Consider the following 18409-nt stretch of genomic DNA (forward strand, 5'->3'; position numbering starts at 1 on the left):
CTAACACACAGTAGGCGCTTAATAAATGCTAGGTGAATGGTTGGCTGCCCTTCCTCACGTTGAACCTAACCCCTAAATCTCCGGTTGGGTGGAAGGTGGGTTCCATCCACGAGGATGTATCTTGAATCTTAACGGATTTGGGGGAGTCAAGTTGAGACCAATTGTACTAATGGATGTCATTAGTTGGCCCCGTTTGGTTGCAGTCCAGTTGAGGTTTGTTTGTTTGTTTGTTTTTCTGGACAAATACTGTTAACAAATTGGAAACTGACTGGAAGACCTGCTGTCTGACCGTGCGGAGATTGCTCTGTAACGGTTTTGCGGCAACATTGTGTCACCGTGAGCTCCAGGCGTTGCGTAAGTGTACGAGTGTCGAAATGTCATGGTATAATTGTGCGGAAGTAGTTATTAGATGAAGGCTCCCCCCCCCCCCCCCCCCCCGGCCTGGGAAGAGGAGCTAATAGCTCACATTTACAGAGCGTCTGCTGTGTGCCAGGCCTCCCGCTAAGAGCTGTACGGTTATTGGCTCTCGGGTCCTCACACCCTGGGAGGTGGGGTATTATGATTCCCATTTTACAGGTAAGGACACTGAGGCATCCGGAAGTTCAGTGATTTTCCCAGGTCACACAGCTGGTGAGGGAGTTCAGGTAACTCCGCTGTGTCTCCGGCTACTGCTGACCGACTTCCAGCCCTACGGGAGCTGTCGGCGGATGGATCTGGAGGACGGGGACGCCACGGAAACAGGGCTTTCCCAACTGCCCAGAGACACCTTGGGAAGTGATGCTCGGGCGAGAACCGCCGGACCCCGCTTCCAGCCGCGTGTGCTGACGAGCAAAGGCCCGGCCTGGGGTGGGGCGGGGGGGAGAACGAGCTGCCCAGCTGGGGGGTGGTTGGGGAGTGAGGCGCCCGTCCCCGGGATGCTGCCCACGCCGCGGCGGCTCAGGCTACGGGACAGCTGGCACGCGGGGAACGCCCTGCGACCTATTAAAGAGAGGCCGCGCTGAGGACCCGGGGGGCCACCTGGCGTCGGAAGGGGCGGCCAGAGTCTAGAACCCCCCGCAGAAAGAGAACCCGCGGCGTCCGGGGACGAGGGGGCGAGCAGGTCCGGGGGCCGGGAAGAAGGGGGGCTACCCCAGACAAAAGGGCAAGATCATGAACCCGGGGCTCAAGGGCAGCCCCCAGAGGGCCCTCTGCTGTTGGGGGCAGGGAAACCCCCAAGAAGCAGCCCGGCCGGCGACGAGCACTGAGTCTCTATCACAGACCCTGAACGGGACTGAACAGCCCAAAGTGCTTCATAGAGAGACAGCTAGGTGGCGCCATGGCGCCCCGCGCCCCGGGCTCATCTTCCCGAGTTCCACAATGACCTCGGACGCTTCCTGGCCGTGACGCTGGACGAGGCACTAAAGCAGTCGCTAAAATGGCCTTATCCCTGAGCCAGAGATTCCACTACCGGACGCGCGCCCAAGAGAACCGCCCACATGCACACGCGCTCCAGAGGCACCATTATATCTGTCTGTGAATATATGTTTATACATACATACACACATACATGTGTGTATATTTACACATACATGTGGGTGCGTGTACACACATGTATGTGCATGTGCACGCGTGTTGTGAAATTGTATGCGTGTATGTGTGCATGCACATGTATGTATTTGTGTGTGTTTATGTACGTGCATGTGTATATTCTATATGCATATATGTGCATGCGTATTTATATATACATGTATGTGAGTGCGTATTTATATGCTTATGTGTGCCTGTGTGTTTATATACATATATGTATGCGTATTTATATACATATATTGCATATATGTCTATAGGCATACACGTGTATTGCTATATACATATGTGTGATCATATTTATGTACACACATGTGCGCGTATGTTTATATGCATACCCGTGCGTGTGCTATATGTGCATGTATGTTTGTGTATACATGTATGTAATGTGTGTTTATAGCAGCGCTTTTTCTGCGTAGGCAAAGACCTGGAAAGCCAGTTGACGCCCATCGATGGGGCAACGGCTGAAGGAATTGTCCACCAATGGGATAGACTATGACTGAGCTAACTCTGAGAAACAGACGGAAAAAACGACAGAGAAGCAGAGAAAGACTCACATAAACTGATGCAAAATGAAGTCGCGGAGCCGAGAAACTGCAGGGTGTTAACCCAAAGGACGACAGCGTCTGAATCACAGACACAGAAGGGCCAGAAGGGCCCGGCCCTGTCCCACCCCTTGGCGGAGCTGGGGCCCAGGAGGCCGGATCGTTGCCTGTAGTTTTAAGTGTATTGGTCAGTTTTGCCAGATTGTTTCTCTCCTGCTTTTTCTTATTAAAACAGTTCTGGGGGTGGCCAAGGGGGAGGGCGGGACAAAAAGGGGCTAATTTAACTGGAGGAGACAGACCGAGGCAGGCGCATGAGCAGTAAGTCCAGGAAGGTGAAAGGAAAAGAATTTAAAGTCCAGGAAGGTGAAAGGAAAAGGCATTTCTAGAGATGGCAGCTTAAAAAGCTGTTTTTAAAGGCCGGAAACAAGGACGCTGACAGATCATGTCAGAAAGGAGGACCCATGGACGAGACGAGGGAGCGGGGAGACCCCCCAGCGGGCTAATGCAATAGTCTAAGCCAATTAATTGACCCATTAGCACTTACTAAGCACCGACTTGGTGCCGAGATACACAAGAGGCAAAAAACAAACAAACAATATCTGCCCTCAAGGAGCTTACAGCCTAAAGGGGAGACAGCAGGCAAATATACAAAGCAGCTATCACAGGATGAAAAGGAAGTGATTAACCCAGGAAAGACACTGGAAGTAAGAAGGCTTAAGGAAGGCTTCCTGTACAAAGTAGGATTTCAGTTGGCGCTTAAAGGAAGTCAGGGAGGTTCGTGGTCTGGATAGGAAGGAGATGAGGGCTTGTACAGGAGGGTGACAGTGTCTGGAGAAAAGAAGGAGAGAGACAGAGAGAGAAACAGAGACAGAGAAAGAGAGAGAAAGAAAAAGACAGCGAGACAGAGACAGACAGACAGATAGAGATAGAAAGAAACAGAGAGAGAGGAAGAGAGACAGAGAGGCAGAGACAGAGACAGAGAAAGATAGAGATAGAGACAGAGAAACAGAGAGGCAGAGACAGAGAGAAGCAGAAAGAGAGAGACAGAGAGGCAGAGAGAGACAGAGAGACACAGAGAGAGACACAGAGATAGAGAGAAAGAGAGAGAGAGACAGAGAGAGAGTTAGCAACTTGTAAGGGGTCATGGCTGGCCCCTAATGTGTGAGCCTAGAGACTGGGAAGATGGTGGCGCCCTCCACGACACTGGAAGAAGCGAGCTTTTGGGGGACTTCACTTCAGCTGTCTTGGGAACACCTACTTTGAAATGCTGCCATCGATCTTGTGGGAGGAGACCCGAGAAACGGACCCCCCAGAAGCCCGGCGGGAGAGGCGAGGGCCTTGGGGGGGCGCAGCCTGTAAGAGGTTCCAGAAAAAGTCTGGGGAGCAGCGGTGGGAGAGGTGGGCGGGGACCAGGAGAGTCCAGCGGTGGAACTGAGGAGCTCAAAGGTTCTCTGCGGCCTCCAGGACCAACAGGAAGCCTTCCCTTTGGCTTTGAAGTCCCCGCACAAACTGTTCCCTTCCGAAATCTTACTTTCCTCCCTCCACACACTCTACATTGAAGCCGTACTTCCCTCCCTGAGGACCCTTCGGGAACGCTGCGACTCCTCCTTTCCAATCCAATGTGCATTAATTAAGCTCCTGCCGAGTTCCAAGCACGGTGCTAAAAGCTGGTTTTCACAGCTGTGAAAATTCAGAGATAAGAGATTATTCTGGGGAGAGGAAGGAACAGCAGCGGGGGCTGTGGAGAGCTTAAGGATGGGGATGAGAAGCGGCCGTTGCTTTCGGCTCCTCGGGGATCACCAGTCACTTTAGGAAGAGTAGTTTATGTGAACCCGGAGGTGCGGAGCCTGATTGGCCGGAATTCGGAGGAGAAAGAAAAGGGAGGGGAGACACCTGTCGGGGACACCGCCTAGCCACGGGAGGGGGCACAGACTCAGGGCCAGAGGAAGGGAAGGATCATGAGAAGCATTTTTTGAAAGATGGAGAAAATGTGGGTGTCATCCCCCCTTTTATTTTATTACATAGCCTGTGCATCTTAGCCACACAATCATTTAGAATACAAATGATGTCGCTGGGCTTACTTAACACATTTCTTTCTTTCTTTCTTTCTTTCTTTCATTTCTCTCTCTCTCTCTCTCTCTCTCTCTCTCTCTCTCTCTCTCTCTCTCTCTCTCTCTCTCTCTCTCTCTCTCTCTCTCTCTTCCTCTCTCTCTCTTTTACTGAGGCAATTGGGGTTAAGTGACTTGCCCAGAGTCACACAGGAGGAAGCATTAAGTGTCTGAGGTCACATTTGAACTCAGGTCCTCCTGACTTCAGGGCTGGCACTCCCTGCACTGCACCTAGGTGGCGCAGTGGATACAGCACCAGCTCTCTTTCTTTTCCTTTTCCCCTGATCACCTTGGGAGACAGACCTAATGGGGGGATTACACAGAGGGTATACACAACTCTCTGGGCCTAATTCCAGGTCTCTCTCCAAAATGGTTGGACCGGTTCACAGTTTCACCAACAATGTATCATGAAAGACAAAAGCTAATAGAATGTGGACTATTTCTGCCCTTCTCCGGCTAAATTACCTGGTTAAAACTTTGCCTTAAAGACACTTTTACAGTTGCAGTCTCATAAAGGTGGACACATTGAAATGATATAAGGCACAGAGATGCTCACGGAAGGACCGAGCACCGCACCGGACACCAGCCAGGAGCTGCTACCCTCAGATAACCACAAAAACTGTGCCTGGGGCGGGAACCAGTGATCTCCTTTCCCCTCTTTCCCCTACCATGGCTAATATATAGTCAGGGTGTATGTGTGTGTGTGTGAGTGTGGGTGAGTGTGGGTGAGTGTGAGTATGAGTGTGTGTGTGTAAATGTGTGTGAGTGTGTGTGTGTGTGATTGTGGGTGAGTTTGTGTGTGTGTGTGTTTATATATAACCATGGAAACTCTTGACATTGTGAAATCACCATGTACTAGAATTATTAAGCCAAACATGGTGTATAAAAAGCCCGTATTCCCATATTCACCACTTCAGATGAAAACCGAAAACTCTGGGTTAACTAGCTTTTGTCCCCTGATATTAAACATAAAAGCACATGGGAAAGCCAAAATAAAAGTCCTGGGAACTTATCCTGAGAAAGCACAGATGACAGATGCACTACCACCCCCGTTTCCAAAAACAAAGGAGAAACGCTAGCGAAGGGCTCCCCTCCTTCTCCCCTATCTCTCGGAGCATCCAATGGTCGGATTGTCTCTCGATGAGCGTGTCCTCGGCGTGCTGACTTTCCAGGACTTCTTGCTGTATGTGGCCGGCTCCACGATGGCTTCCTCCCTGTCTTTGCGGGCTTTCTCTGGGGAGTCCAGGATCTCCTACCCCGACATTCGGGGTCAGACCCAGCTCACAGGAAGCACGGGTGGGAGATTCTTCTGGCCTATTTCAAAGGCTTCTGATTTGCTTGTTGGGATTGACCCATCACCCGCAGTGAATCTCAGCCAAAGAACGCTAATGGTCTCCTTTCATTTCAAACATTTCTGCTTGAGACGCTTTAGGGATCAACAGCTTTCTCCTGAGATGTTCGATTTCCATTTTGTCTCTATGGCTCCAGACCATTCATCCAGCATCTTCTGTCTTTTGCTCAGTATGTGAAATGATTCTTGAACAGAAGGCTTTGCAAGGGCCAATGTTGAAAAATTACCCATGCATATGTTTTGTAAATAAAAAGCTTTAATAAAAAATAAAAGGAAAGAAAGAAAGAAAGGAAGGGAAGGGAAGGAAAGAAAGAAAGAAAGAAAGAAAGAAAGAAAGAAAGAAAGAAAGAAAGAAAGAAGAAGAAAGAAAGAAAGAAAGAAAGAAAGAAAGAAAGAAAGAAGGAAGGAAGGAAGGAAGGAAGGAAGGAAGGAAGGAAGGAAGGAAGGAAGGAAGGAAAGAAAGAAAGAAAAAAGAAAGAAAGAAAAAAGAAAGAAAGAAAGGAAGGAAGGAAGGAAGGAAGGAAGGAAGGAAGGAAGGAAGGAAGGAAGGAGGAAGGAAGGAAGGAAAGAAAGAAAGAAGAAAGAAAGAAAGAAAGAAAGAAAGAAAGAAGAAAGAAAGAAAGAAAGAAAGAAAGAAAGAAAGAAAGAAAGAAAGGAAGGAAGGAAGAAGGAAGGAAGGAAGGAAGGAAGGAAGGAAGGAAGGAAGAAAGAAAGAAAGGAAGGAAGGAAGGAAGGAAGGAAGGAAGGAAGGAAGGAAGGAAGGAAGGAAGGAAGGAAGGAAGGAAGAAAGAAAGAAAGAAAGAAAGAAAGAAAGAAAGAAAGAAAAAAGAAAGAAAGAAAGAAAGAAAGAAAGAAAGAAAGAAAGAAAGAAAGAAAGAAAGAAAGAAAGAAAGAAAGAAAGAAAGAAAGAAAGAAAGAAAAACTTTTTTACAGCAATAGAGAGAGGAGTCCTGGCTTCCTTAGATAATTCCCTCGGTTCCGGATTCCCCGCAGGCTGCCATGTCTCCCTGGCTCAGCTGCTCTGGGGCTCACTCCCATCCATGACTGCCCTTCCAGGGCCAGACTGAGTGACTGGGGTACAAACAGGGGGCTCCGGCCCAGCCCCGGCTCACCGTGGGACTGGGAAAGTTATTTCAATGGTCCAGCCGTGGGGATGACATCCTGAGTCAGGCCGGTGCTATGTGAGTGAATGAAGGACCTAGATGTGAGACATGCTGGAAAGTAGGAATGACAAGACTCGGCAACTGAGGGAATTGGGGGGGGGGCGGTGAGTGAAGGATAAAATTTGGGAGCCTGAGTTGTCGGGAGGACGGCAGAAATGGGGGAGGTTTAGAAGAGGGGAAGGTTTGGGGGGAAGATCCCAGGGCCTGTTTTGACTGAAACATCTCCAGATGCCCCGCTGGAGAGGTCCAGCCGCCCCCCAACCGCCCGCCTCAATCTGGCTGATGGATTTCCTGGTTGGGAGAGTGCCAGCCTTGGTGCCCGGGCCTGAGACAGTGTGATCCCAGGACGATCGGCCATTCTCTCTGGGTCTCAACCAGTCAATGATCACTTGTTAAGCAAGCACCTACTGTGTGCCAGGCTGAGCACTAAAAATTAAAAAAAAAAAAAAAAGGCAAAACCCATCCCTATCCTCCAGGTCAGCCTCATGGGGGAGGGGGAGCATGGGAACAACAGCGGACAAACAAGCCTGGGACGGCCCAAGTTGGAGAGCATCCACGAGGGAAGGCCCCGAGATCAGAGACAAGTGGGGGAGGCTGCTCGCCAAGCGGGCTGGGGCTGAGATTTCGGTCGCTTCGTCTACACAATGGCCATCAAAACACCCGACCTGCTCGAGCTGTGGGAGGCTCGCAGGAAAGAGTGCTTGTTTGTAAGGGGCCGGGCTGGGCTGGCTGGGGAAGGGAGGGCCCTGACGGCGGAGGAGCTGGGCAGGGCCCCCGGCCTGTGGATTAGCAGAGGGGCCCCCGACTCGAATGTCTCTGGGGAGGAGCCAGGTGGCAGGGGCCCAGCCAGCCAGGGTGTGAGGAGGAAAACAACAGGCCCCGCTCTTCTGGAGGCTGTCCAGGTCCTGGAAGGAGGCGTGGGGCGCGAGGAGGCCGCGGAGCCCTTCGGCCCAAGGCTTGGGATCCCACCTGCCAGGGGCACCGGGCCCTCGCTCCGGGACCGTGGCTAAGTCCTTCATGGGGTCGGTCACATGGCTAATCGGCGGCTGAATCAATAAGCATTTATATAGCGCCTTCTGCATGCCGAGTCCCAGGCTAAGCTCAGAGGATACAAAAGAACTTTCAACCCATCGAGAGAAGAAGGAAAGGGAAGGGGATCTGGAGGCAGGGCCACGCCAGGTGGGGAGAGGAGAGCCCTCCTTAAGTGGGGGGGATGAAGGAGGCGCTCAGAGGGAGAGGGGGGGCTCCAGGGAGGGGGATGACAGCCCCCAAGAGACCCAGAAACAGGCAGGCCTTGGCCCTCCCTCCCCCGAGTCCATGCTGGCAGCTAAGCCCTTTCCGTGGTGAGGAGGCTCAGAATCCGGGGGGAGGCTCGGCGCGGTCCCGGGGGGCCTCCGGCCAGCAGCCAGGGTGCCCGAGAGGACTCCGCCATCGATGCCCCGTGTGACCTCAGGTCAGCCACTTACCTGGAGTCTAAGAGACTTTACCTGCAGGTAAGAAAATGACACGGCCAGCCCGAGGATCCTGTCTCAGGCTGGGCTTGAACCCAGACCTCTGCCTTGATGTCCCCATCACCGTCAGGACCACGCGGGGCAGAGGGCGGGCCAGAACCAGCTCCGGCCCCTCTCAGCCGGGCCCTGGGCTGCGGCAGGGGAACCACCCCCCGGGGGAGGGGGAAGGAGCCAGCGGGCCAGGGCGCCACCGGGCGCCTGCTCCCTGGCCCAGCCTTCCCTGTCTCTCCCTGGCTCTTCTCCAGGTGGCAAGGATGGAGTGCTGTCACATGCTGGCTCACGTGACGGGCTGGCAGCCTGAGAGTTGTGGGTCTCTCCGAGAAGACCAGGAGAGTCGCCCGCCTCCCCCTGCGCCCAAGGAGGGCCAGTCACCTCCAGCCCTCCCTGGGGACCCTTCCTGGGGGCAGGAATGGGGACCTTCCAGGAGATGGAGGAACAGGCCAGGTGAGCAGAAAGAGGCTGCAGAGGGGGGTGAGGGCCCCCCGAGGGGCCCCGGGCCAGGGCAGGCGGTGTGGGGGCAGTGGGCAGCCAGGGCGAGGAGGGGGGCGGTGGGCACTGGCTGGCTGCGGGGGGCGGAGGGCAGGGAGGATGCGCTCCTTGCCCCACCCACTCGTAACCCAATCTCCCTCCTGTCTCCTCAGCAGCTGCACAGAGAAATCTTCCTCCTTTGTTTTGGCTTCCCTGGGTGGGGGCGGGCGCCGGGGGTGGGGCGCAGCCTCCCGGGAGGCCCCAGAGCCCACCTCTCCCTTTCTGACCCCTGCAGCCCCAGGCTCCCGTCCAGAAGCGCCAGCCTCTGCCCATGAGCTGCCAGGGAGCGAGCGCCGGAGCCCGAGCGACAGCTCCCCCCTTTCCAGCTCCCAGCTGCACAAGCAGCTCTGCTCGGAGCGAGCCCGGGAGGCCGCGGGCAGGGGTCTCCCCCATCTGACAAAAGAGGAAACTGAGGCACAGAAAAGGTAAGACATGGTAGAACTCAATCCGACTTAAGAGCAGACTGAGCTGGGCACCCGCTGGGCGCTGGGAAGTCAGAAAACCGGCCCTCCCTGCCCTCGAGGACCTTCCAGGACACGGGGGGAGGCTTGTCCACGAGGAGCTGGCGACTTCCAGGGGGAGCAGGTGCGGACAGGCAGGGGACCAGGAAAGGTCTCCGCGGGCGGCCACGACAATCCCGCCATCGAGCTCGAGGGAGCTGCGCGTTCAGAGGCAGAGGTGGGGTGTGGGGCGCTGGGCGTAGGGGACAGTCGGCGAGCCTGTCAGACCCGAGCTGGGAGTGCGTCGAGGGGCTGGGAGAGTGAGGGCAGCCTCGGGTCTTCACCGAAGATTTGGGTGGAAGCGGGAGAGCCCAGAAAGCCTTTGCCACAGTGCCCGGGAGCGGGCAGAGGTTCCCACGGCCGGGTGGCAGAGGTGCCCATGGCTGGGTGGCAGAGGTTCTCACGGCTGGGTGGCAGAGGTGCCTATGGCTGGGTGGCAGAGGTTCCCACAGCTGGGTGGCAGAGGTTCCCACGGCTGGGTGGCAGAGGTGCCCATGGCCAGGAGGCAGAGGTGCCCACGGCCGGGTGGCAGAGGTGCCCATGTCTGGGTGGCAGAGGTGGACATGGCCGGGTGGCAGAGGTGCCCACACCCGGGTGGCAGACGGGCCCGGGGAGAATCTGCAGGCCTGGGCCTGGAGGTTAGGGGGAGGATAGCAGTTGGGCCGGGGCTCACAGGGGGAAGCGCTTCCCCCTGCGCTACAGAAAGGGGGAAGCTGAGGAGGGGAGCGGACTGGGGCGGAGGCAACTCCGCCTTGGCTGCCTTGACGGAGACCCAGGGGTGTCCACTGGGAGCGGGCTGATGGGAGGAAGTCAGCAGGTACTTGCGTAGGGAGGATAAGGAGCCTTTCAGGAGGTCACTGAGAGAGGCACGGGAGGAAGGAGGCCGGACGGAGCTGTGGGCGCCCACCCTGAGAAGGTCAGAGAGGGCTGAGGGGGCGGCACAGGGGCCCGGCGAGGGGGCGGGAGGCCGGAGAGAGGAGAGTCTAGGCTGCCAGGTCCTCCGGCCTCCCCGGCCCCGACACGGGCAGCATGGGATCCTGGCATTGGGAGGCTGCCCCTGGGAGGCTTTTATTTGGCGCCCACTGAAGACCGCGGGGTTGTCAAAGGGAGCTCTGGGGCCTCTGCCAGGCCAAGGGCTCGGGGCTCCCCCTGACCTTTCCTGGCCCTCCAGGGCGGAGCCAGTGAGGAAAGGAGGAGCCCAGGCCGGGCCAGGGGGCAGCTGCTCCGGCTCCTGATGCTGCAGGGCCCGAGGACCGGAGGGTCAGGCGTGTACCAGGGACATCTAAGGGCGTGGCCTTGAGGGGCGGCGGGGCCGACTCGGGGGCAGATCCTGCTTCTGGGACTGTCTGGGAGCCGGACAAGGTTAACCTCCCTCACTTGCTGTCTTGGGGGGCGGGGGAGGCAAGGAAAGGAAGGAGGAAATTTGGAACCCGGGATCTCACAGAAGTGAAAACTCTTTATGTAGAAAATAAAATATTGTCGATGATATTTGCCAGGAAATAGGAAAACACTGAAATAGAAGCGGGGAGGGGGCAGGAAAGAAAGGGTCTGACTCCATCCCTCATCTGCAAGATGGAGCCGATCACGGTTGGGGGGTCTCGGTCCCAAGGGCCGGAATCCGGGGACACCGCAGGGGGCAGCGGCGCCTCAGAACGGTCAGGGGCATGAAGGGGAGCTGAGATCCAGCACTAGCCCCGCCCGTGACAAATTACGGCAGAAAGAGCTCTGCGTCGGGGGCCTCGGTTTTCCCCTCTGTAAGATGGGCAGCTGGACCTTCTCCCGGTCCTGTCCCTCAGGTCTGAACCCGGACACTTGTTCTCCCACTGGGGGCGCTGGCCTGGGAGAAGCCCCGGCCCGGATGATTCATGGGATCCGCTTTCACTCCAGGTCCCAGAGGTTTAATTCAGAGCCAGGGCAGGTGCCAGGTGCCTTCTGGGAGACAAGGATGGACTTGAGCCAATCCCGGTCCTCAGGGTGTTCAGTGTTTGTATAGGCTTGGGGGAAGGGGGCGGGGAGAGTCAGAAAGACAGGCCCGGGAAGGCCTGAGGAGCCAGGACGCCCAGCGGCCAGACACCCAGTGTCCCGTGAGTGCCAGGGAGAGCAGTCAGGGCGGGCTTCTGGGAGGAGGTGGCAGCCTCAGGGCCAGAGAGGGCTGAAAGGGGCGCAGTGCTGCGGTTCTGGGGCCTCCAGACTGGTTTCCCGGCTCCAGCTCCAATCAGTCACCATGATTAGGCACCCACTGTGTGCGAGCCACTGAGGACACGGGGATTTTCAGGGGAGGCTCCGGAGCCTCTGCTGACCCTGCAGGCCAAGGCTTAGGGCCTCCTGCCCTCCAGGAGCCAAGCGGAGGGAAGCCTTCCTCTGGGAGGCGGGATTGTAGTGAGACTCGAGGGGAGCCAAGGAGCCGTGTCGCCCCTTCCAAGGAGCCCTGAACTCCACAGCGGCCTCAGCGCCCCGTTCCCACTCGGAGAAGCTTCCTCAGGGACTGTGGGATTTCTAGCGCTCCCATAATGCTGCGTCCGCTAAAGTGGCCGCCCCTGCCTCCGGCTCCCAGGCAGCCCGCGTTTGGGAAGGGCCCCTCAGCTCTGACTGCGCCCCCTTGTCGGTCCTGCCTGGGCACCGCTCCCGCCTCCAGAGCGGCTCCTTTGCCTCCTCAGGCCTGAGGTCTGCTCCGAGTCGCCAGATCCCAGGGGCCCGGGGTTTCCCCCAGGGACTGGGGGGAGGCCTGGAGCTCAGTGGAAAGGCCTTGAGTGACAGGGAGCTGGGAAGGTCGTGGAGGTCAGCCCCGAGCCCACCATGTATGTTCAGGAAACGCCACCTGTGACCATTATTTTTGTCAGAGCCAGACAGGGAAAGGAGAATCTCTGAACTCCCAGCAACCCCCATCTCTGCACCCCAGAATCCCCCCATCTCTGAGCCCCAGCATCCCCCTCCCCATCTCTGCACCCCAAGAATCTCCCCAATCTCTGACCCCCGCATCTCCCCAACCTCTGCACCCCAGCATCCCCCAATCTCTGAACCCCAGCATCCCATCTCTGAGCCCCAGAATCCCCCCATCTCTGAGCCCCAGCATCCCCCCAACCTCTGCACCCTCAGATCCCCCCATCTCTGTACCCCCGCATCTCCCGAGCCTCCAGGCTCCCTGCCGGCTCCGCCGTGGCCCCCGGAGGACATCGGTGTCAGACAGCCCCGGCACTGGGGGGAGTCACCCCCGTTCTCCCCAGAAGCGGCCCCGGGGGCCCGGCTGGGAGCGCCCCAGGAGCCGCCCGTGATGTCAGGGAGCCGGGCCTGGCCCTGACCTGGGCTGGCGGCGCGCTCAGGGTAACGGGCTGGCAGGAGGCCCAGACGCCGGTGCCGGGGCTGCGGGACCTGGGGCGGGACTGGAACCGCTGCCGGGACCTGGCCCCCGAGGCCCCGCCCCCCCTCCGGAAGAGCCCCCGGGGCCGCCCGATGACCGAGCCAGGAGGTCTCTGGCCGGTGGGGGAGGGGCCGCCCGGGAACTGCGGGCTCCGGAGCCGGCACAGGCAGGAAGCCTTTAGCCGCCCCCGGGCCAAGAACTACCCAGCCCGGCCCGGCCCCGAACCTTCCCCACTGGCCTGGGGGGGCCGTGTCCCCGCCTCCCGGGGGCCGGGCCAGCCACCGGCAGGATTTTATAAGCAGCCCGGGAAGGCTGGAGGAGGGATCCGGCCTCAGAGCGGGCAGGGAAGGGAGGAGGAGGAGGAGGATCGAGGGAGCGGCCCGACCGACACTCGCAGGTAGGGGCCCCGGGCACTGGGAGCACTGGGGTCCGTGCTATCACTGCGATCACTGGGATCGGGTACGGGATCACTGCGCCCCCTCAGCCTGCCTCCGGGAAGGGCGGCCGTCGGGCTCGGAGCGGCCGGAGCGGGGCCCGCAGCTGCGGAGGGGGCGCGGGCCGGGGGGCGGCCCGGCTCCGTCCCGGCGGGCAGCGGGCGCGCGTCCCCTTCCCCGGCCGCCTGGCTCTTCCCACGTGGCTCGGCCCCAGCCAGACGCGGGGGCGTCGGGAAGGGAAGGGAGGAAAGGAACTCGGGCGCGTGTTCCCTGGCTCCCTCCCGGCCGGCCCGGCCTCCCTCCGAAAGTCCTCCCAGGGAGGAGGGAGGCGCCGGAGGCCGGAACGGGCTCGGCTGTTTTCCCGTAAGAAGCGAGGAAAATCACGGCGGCGGGGGTGGGGGTGGGGGGGTGGGGGTAGGGACGGGGAGGGGGCTCCGCTTTCTGGCTTGGGGAGCTTTGCTCGGGGTGCGACCAGGGCGGGCTGGGTTCAGATCCCGGCTTTGCGCCTCCGGAGCTCGGGGAGCGCAGGGCAGTCCTCGGCCGCCCGAGCCTCAGTTTCTCTTTCTGTACAAATGGAGGGACGAGGGGAGGAGGGGCCGACTTGGCCCGTCAGTTCTAGGAGCTCGGGGGCCGAGGCAGCCGGGGGTTGGGGGAAGCTCTGGTTTTCGGGAGGACTTTGGCGGTCTGCGGGGGGCGGGGAGCTGGGAGGCTGGAGTCGGCATTTATTAAGCCCCTACTTGGTACCGGCCCCGGGTTCTGGGCGTGCAAAGCTAAAAAGTCACCGGAGAAAGCGTCCCTTGCAGTGTGAGGGGGCAAAGTGCGGACGGCCCAGCGCGTGGGCCCCTCCCCCTCCAATTGTACTGATGAGGAAACTGAGGCAGACAGCGTTGAAGCAGCTTGCTCGGAGGTATTCGCACCCGAGCCGAAGCCAGAGTCCACGACGTTACCGCCGCCCCGATGGGACAATGATCCCTCCAGCGGCTGGAGGGCGGGACTCGGTCTTTAGCCCCGGCGGCCGCGACCTTGGATGAGCCCCTTCCTGCTGGTTTTCACTTTCACTTGGAGAGGTCTCTAATCAGTCTTGGATTAAATCACTCTTGGATTCCCCGACGTGGGGCTGCTCCTCCCACCTCTCCTGGGCAGGGACAGGGAGCAGCCGGTCCTTGCTAACAGGGGGCCCGAGGCCCCGGGGCCTCCCGCCGGAGCCAGAGGGGCCTGGGCCGAACTGCAGGCCTCCCCCTGCCCCGGCGCCCGAGGCCAGGTGTCCTTTGGGAGCAGCAGAAAAGCAGAGCAGGCGGCTCGGGCCTCGTCCCCACTGCCACCTAGTTCCCGGCTCCGGCCTCATCCCTGGCTCCCTGCTGCGGCCTGGCCCCAGCTCCGGCTTCGTCCCCACTGCCAGCCTCCTTCCCTGGCTGCAGCCTCGTCCCTGCCCCCAGCCTCGTCCCCACTGCCGGCCTCCTCCCTGGCTCCCTGCCCCCGGCCTTGTCCCAGCCGCCAGCCTCCCCGCTGCGGCCTGGCCCCGCTCCCCGGGCGGCAGGGGCTCCGCCACCTTGCGCCTTCTGGCTCGGAGTTTGCTCTGGCTCAGACCTTCCTGGAGGTCACAAGCCTTTGGATTGAAAGGAGGAGCCGGCAGAGTCCCCTACAGCCCAACCCCCAGAAACCAGGAGCCCAGAGGCAGCCAGGGGAGCCTGGGCCGGGGATGGGGCCAGTGCCAGGCTTGGAGGCCCCCGCCCCCTCGGCCTGCGGCAGGGCCTGACCACGCAGCTCCTGCCTGTGTGTCCCGGGCCTGGGGCCGGCGGAGGGGGCGTGTGTCAGCCGAGGGATGAGGGGCAGGGGGGCCGAGCGCGGGCACGAACGCTGGGGCCGGGGGCGTCGAACCCGAAACGGGCGTTTCTTTGGAGGACTCGGAAGGCGCTGGCCCCTCTGGAGCAACCAAGTGATTCAGCTCCAACTGTCTCGGGCAGAATTAGGAAGTGGGCGCCTCTGGGCCGTGGCCCTGGGGAGGCTCCCGGGGGCGGGACCTTCCTCCCTCCCCCCTTCCCCAAACACTGGGGCTGGCTCCTGGAAACGCAGAATCGCCCAGTCCACGTCTGAGCTGGGATTCCCACCAGGCTCTGCTTGTAACCCTCCAGCGACGGGGAGCTCGCTCCCTCTGAGGCTGCCCGCTGCCTCTACTTTTCCAGCTCCAGGATCTCTTCTTCCCTCTCGCTCTTCCCCTGGCCTCTGAGAAGAGAAAAAGCCCAACATTCGGGGTACATCTGCCCCTCCTGGGGCCGGGCTTTCTGGTCTCCCCGACACCCCTCCTCCCACCTCCTGGACACCCTCCCCTCCCTCCCCCCCATTTGTCAGCACCATTCCTCCTCTGGAGCCCAGCCGGGCCCGGGACAGCGGGACCCGCGTCCTGACCCCGATGCTTTGTGAGAGCGGGATCCGACTTCAGGGTGGAAGGTTTCCAGTGCAACTATTTCCTTTTTACATTTAAAGAAACTGAGACTGGAGCAGCTGGACGCCGCAGTGGAGAGAGCACCGGCCCTGAAGTCAGGAGGATCCGAGTTCAAATCCGGCCTCAGCCGCTTCCTAGCTGTGTGACCCTGGGCGAGTCACTTGATCCCAGTTGCCTCAGGGGAAAAAAAAGAAAAACGAAACTGAGACCTAAGGAGAGGTTCAGTGATTGACCTTAAATCTAAATAGTGAAGCCATGACTTGAACTCCAGAGCTCTGCTCGCTTAGAGCCGGGAGGGAGCACTTTCTGTGCACCAGGCGTGAATTAAGTATCCTGGAATGACGAACAAGGAAACAAAGAGCTTACATCTTTTTTTGTTATTATTTTTATTTATTTACTTATTTAGTTTTCGCTGAGGCAGTCGGGGGTAAGGGACTCGCCCAGGGTCACACAGCCAGGCAGTGCTAAGTATCTAAGGTGAGATTTGAACTCAGGACCTCCTGAATTCAGGGCTGAGGCTCTGTCCACTGCGCCCCCTAGTGGCCCCAAAGAGCTTACATCTCGATGGGAAAAGATTCTATGCTTAAAATGGGCACCTTCGAGATACAAAGTCTGGGTTAACCTGGGGGGGAGGGGAGGGGGGATGCCGAAGATTGTTTCTAGGACAAAGACCCGGAGATGGGCAATGACGTGATGTGCAAGGAACGGCGAGTAGCCCCAGGCTGGCTCAGAGCGCGCAGGGAGCTAACGGGGAAAAGGCTGCGAAGGTGACGAGCCGAGTTACCAGAGAGTTAACGAGTTTCTCTCGGGTCCTAGAGGCAACAGGGAGCCAGTGAATGTCGCTGCTGAGTGAAGGGGTGACGTGGCCGCCCCAGACCTTAGGAAACCCCCGTGGCAGCTGTTCAGAGGAGAGAGTGGAGCGGGGAGCGACTGGGCAGCGGCTGGGAGGCTGTTACAAGAGTGAAGGCCAGAGCGGGGGAGGCCGGACTCGGAGGGGACTGGGAACTATCCCTTACAATTCTCAGCTTTTTTCCCATAGGAACTACTGATTAATATCTTCTCTGAGGAACCGATTGTGTCTGAAAATCGCTCTCTCTCTCCTCTCCCTTCTCATTTCTTCTCTGTCTCTCTTTGTCTGTCTCTGTCTCTTTCTTTCTCTCTGTCTCTGTCTCTCTCTCTGTCTCTCTGTCTCTCCTCCTCTCTCTCTGTCTCTCTATCTCTGTCTCTCTCTCTGTCTCTCTGTCTCTGTCTCTCTCTGTCTCTCTGTCTCTCCTCCTCTCTCTCTGTCTCTCTGTCTCTGTCTCTGTCTCTGTCTCTCTCCTCTCTCTCTGTCTCTCTGTCTCTCCTCCTCTCTCTCTGTCTCTCTGTCTCTGTCTCTGTCTCTGTCTCTCCTCCTCTCTCTCTGTCTCTCTGTCTCTTTCTCTGTCTCTCTCTCTCTATTTTATTTTTCTTGAGGGTTTTCATTTTCATTAGCAGGAGATCTGTTTTCTATAGAAATGTATCACGCGGTTTCTTAATCGAGGAGGGGGATAAGAGAGAATCTATAACAAAAAATTTACAAAATGTAAATTTGTTTTGAATGTACCTGGGGAAAATATTAAATACATAAGTTAAAATTAATAATAATAACAATAATATCTTCCCTGCTCTGGTACTTGGGGGGGTGATCCCCGCTTCACCCAACCCAGGCAGGTGGATAAATGGCAGTCCCGTGGATAGCATAGTGTTGCACCAGGAGAGCATTTGGTTCGGAGCCACGGGATTCTCTTTAAGCCAAACCTTGGTTTCTGCAGAGCAGGAAGCCCCAGAGCACGGACACCGTTAGGTGTCGGGGACACTTAGGGTCGGGGACAAGGAAGCTTTTAGACCCTAATTGTGGCTCTAAGCCATGTTGGGAATACCGCCAGAATCATAGAAACGGAATCTTTTTCGGGCGACAGCTCGGTCACCGGATCTCTTAAAAACAACCAAAACGGCCCCTCGGTACCCGGTTACCCGAGGAGCAGCCAGCAGGCAAGCGTCCCTTCTGCGGCCCGGCAAGTCTGTCACTTATTTTCTCCTCGGCTCCTGGTTCGCAGAACAGCTTTGGGGGATGTTCCTCCAGCGAGTGGAAACACTTGTGTTAGTGATTTTCGAACACATTCGTGTCGCTAATTTTCATGGACTAGCCCAGGGCCGGGGTTGGGGCCGCCAGGCCCTGCACAAGGGATAGCGGGAGCTTAAGGGCTCGGACCCAGCCGGGTGTGCTTTGGCGGGAGAGAAGGTCAGGAATCCAAGGTGGGATTTGATGGCGGATTTTCTGGCAGAGTGATGGAGGAGCATAGATATCATGAAGGGGTTTTTCCCTGAGATGGAGGAGGGGCTGAGAAAGCTTCCCAGCAACCCTCCCCCCTCTCTCACTCTTGCTGGTAATAATCCAGTAGAATATCCCAGCAGGAGACGGAACAGGGGAGAATCCCCCGGCAATCGCGGGTTTGTGGTCAATTTCATTTGTCTGTGTCATTGATCTATTTCAGAAAGAATCCCCTGCTGGCTGCTGACTGTCACTGCACCCGGTGTCTACACTGCTCACTGGTCTCAGAATCCACTTGCTGTCACTGCACTCAGTGTCTACACTGCTCACTGGTCTCAGAACCCCCTGCTGACTGTCACTGTACCCGGTGTCTACACTGCTCACTGGTCTCAGAACCCCCTGCTGACTGTCACTGTACCCGGTGTCTACACTGCTCACTGGTCTCAGAGCCCACCTGCTGACTGTCACTGCACCCGGTGTCTACACTGCTAGCCGGCCTCAGAACCCACCTGCTGATTGTCACTGCACCCGGTGTCTACACTGCTCACTGGTCTCAGAGCCCACCTGCTGACTGTCACTGTACCTGGTGTCTACACTGCTAGCCGTCCTCAG

General features: G+C 58.0%; 1 protein-coding gene across 3 annotated transcripts; it reads left to right on the forward strand.

The window, feature by feature from the left end:
• The first annotated feature begins 8007 nt into the window (after positions 1 to 8007).
• Positions 8008 to 18334, forward strand: LOC127542055 (uncharacterized). 3 transcript variants are annotated; one of them, XM_051967526.1, is made up of 4 exons: positions 8008 to 8685; positions 9005 to 9194; positions 18021 to 18087; positions 18247 to 18334. In XM_051967526.1, the coding sequence occupies exons 1-4, from the start codon at positions 8232 to 8234 to the stop codon at positions 18256 to 18258; spliced, it is 723 nt and encodes a 240-aa protein (XP_051823486.1). In that variant the 5' UTR covers positions 8008 to 8231; the 3' UTR covers positions 18259 to 18334. The 3 variants fall into 3 exon arrangements, with proteins under 3 accessions (XP_051823486.1, XP_051823487.1, XP_051823484.1); XM_051967527.1 differs by having other exon boundaries at positions 18021 to 18054; positions 18214 to 18306; XM_051967524.1 differs by having other exon boundaries at positions 18021 to 18258.
• The last annotated feature ends 75 nt before the right edge of the window (positions 18335 to 18409 follow it).

The sequence above is a fragment of the Antechinus flavipes genome, chromosome 6 (genome assembly GCF_016432865.1).
Source record: "Antechinus flavipes isolate AdamAnt ecotype Samford, QLD, Australia chromosome 6, AdamAnt_v2, whole genome shotgun sequence".
NCBI classification, from domain to species: domain Eukaryota; kingdom Metazoa; phylum Chordata; class Mammalia; order Dasyuromorphia; family Dasyuridae; genus Antechinus; species Antechinus flavipes.

Excerpts from the sequence above, each read along its gene's own strand:
- LOC127542055 (XM_051967524.1), top strand. The coding sequence starts at position 8,232 with ATGACACGGCCAGCCCGAGGATCCTGTCTCAGGCTGGGCTTGAACCCA. Across the intron at positions 8,686-9,004 it reads GAGATGGAGGAACAGGCCAG|CCCCAGGCTCCCGTCCAGAA; the intron begins GTGAGCAGAAAG and ends TGACCCCTGCAG. Across the intron at positions 9,195-18,020 it reads GAAACTGAGGCACAGAAAAG|AAAGAATCCCCTGCTGGCTG; the intron begins GTAAGACATGGT and ends GATCTATTTCAG.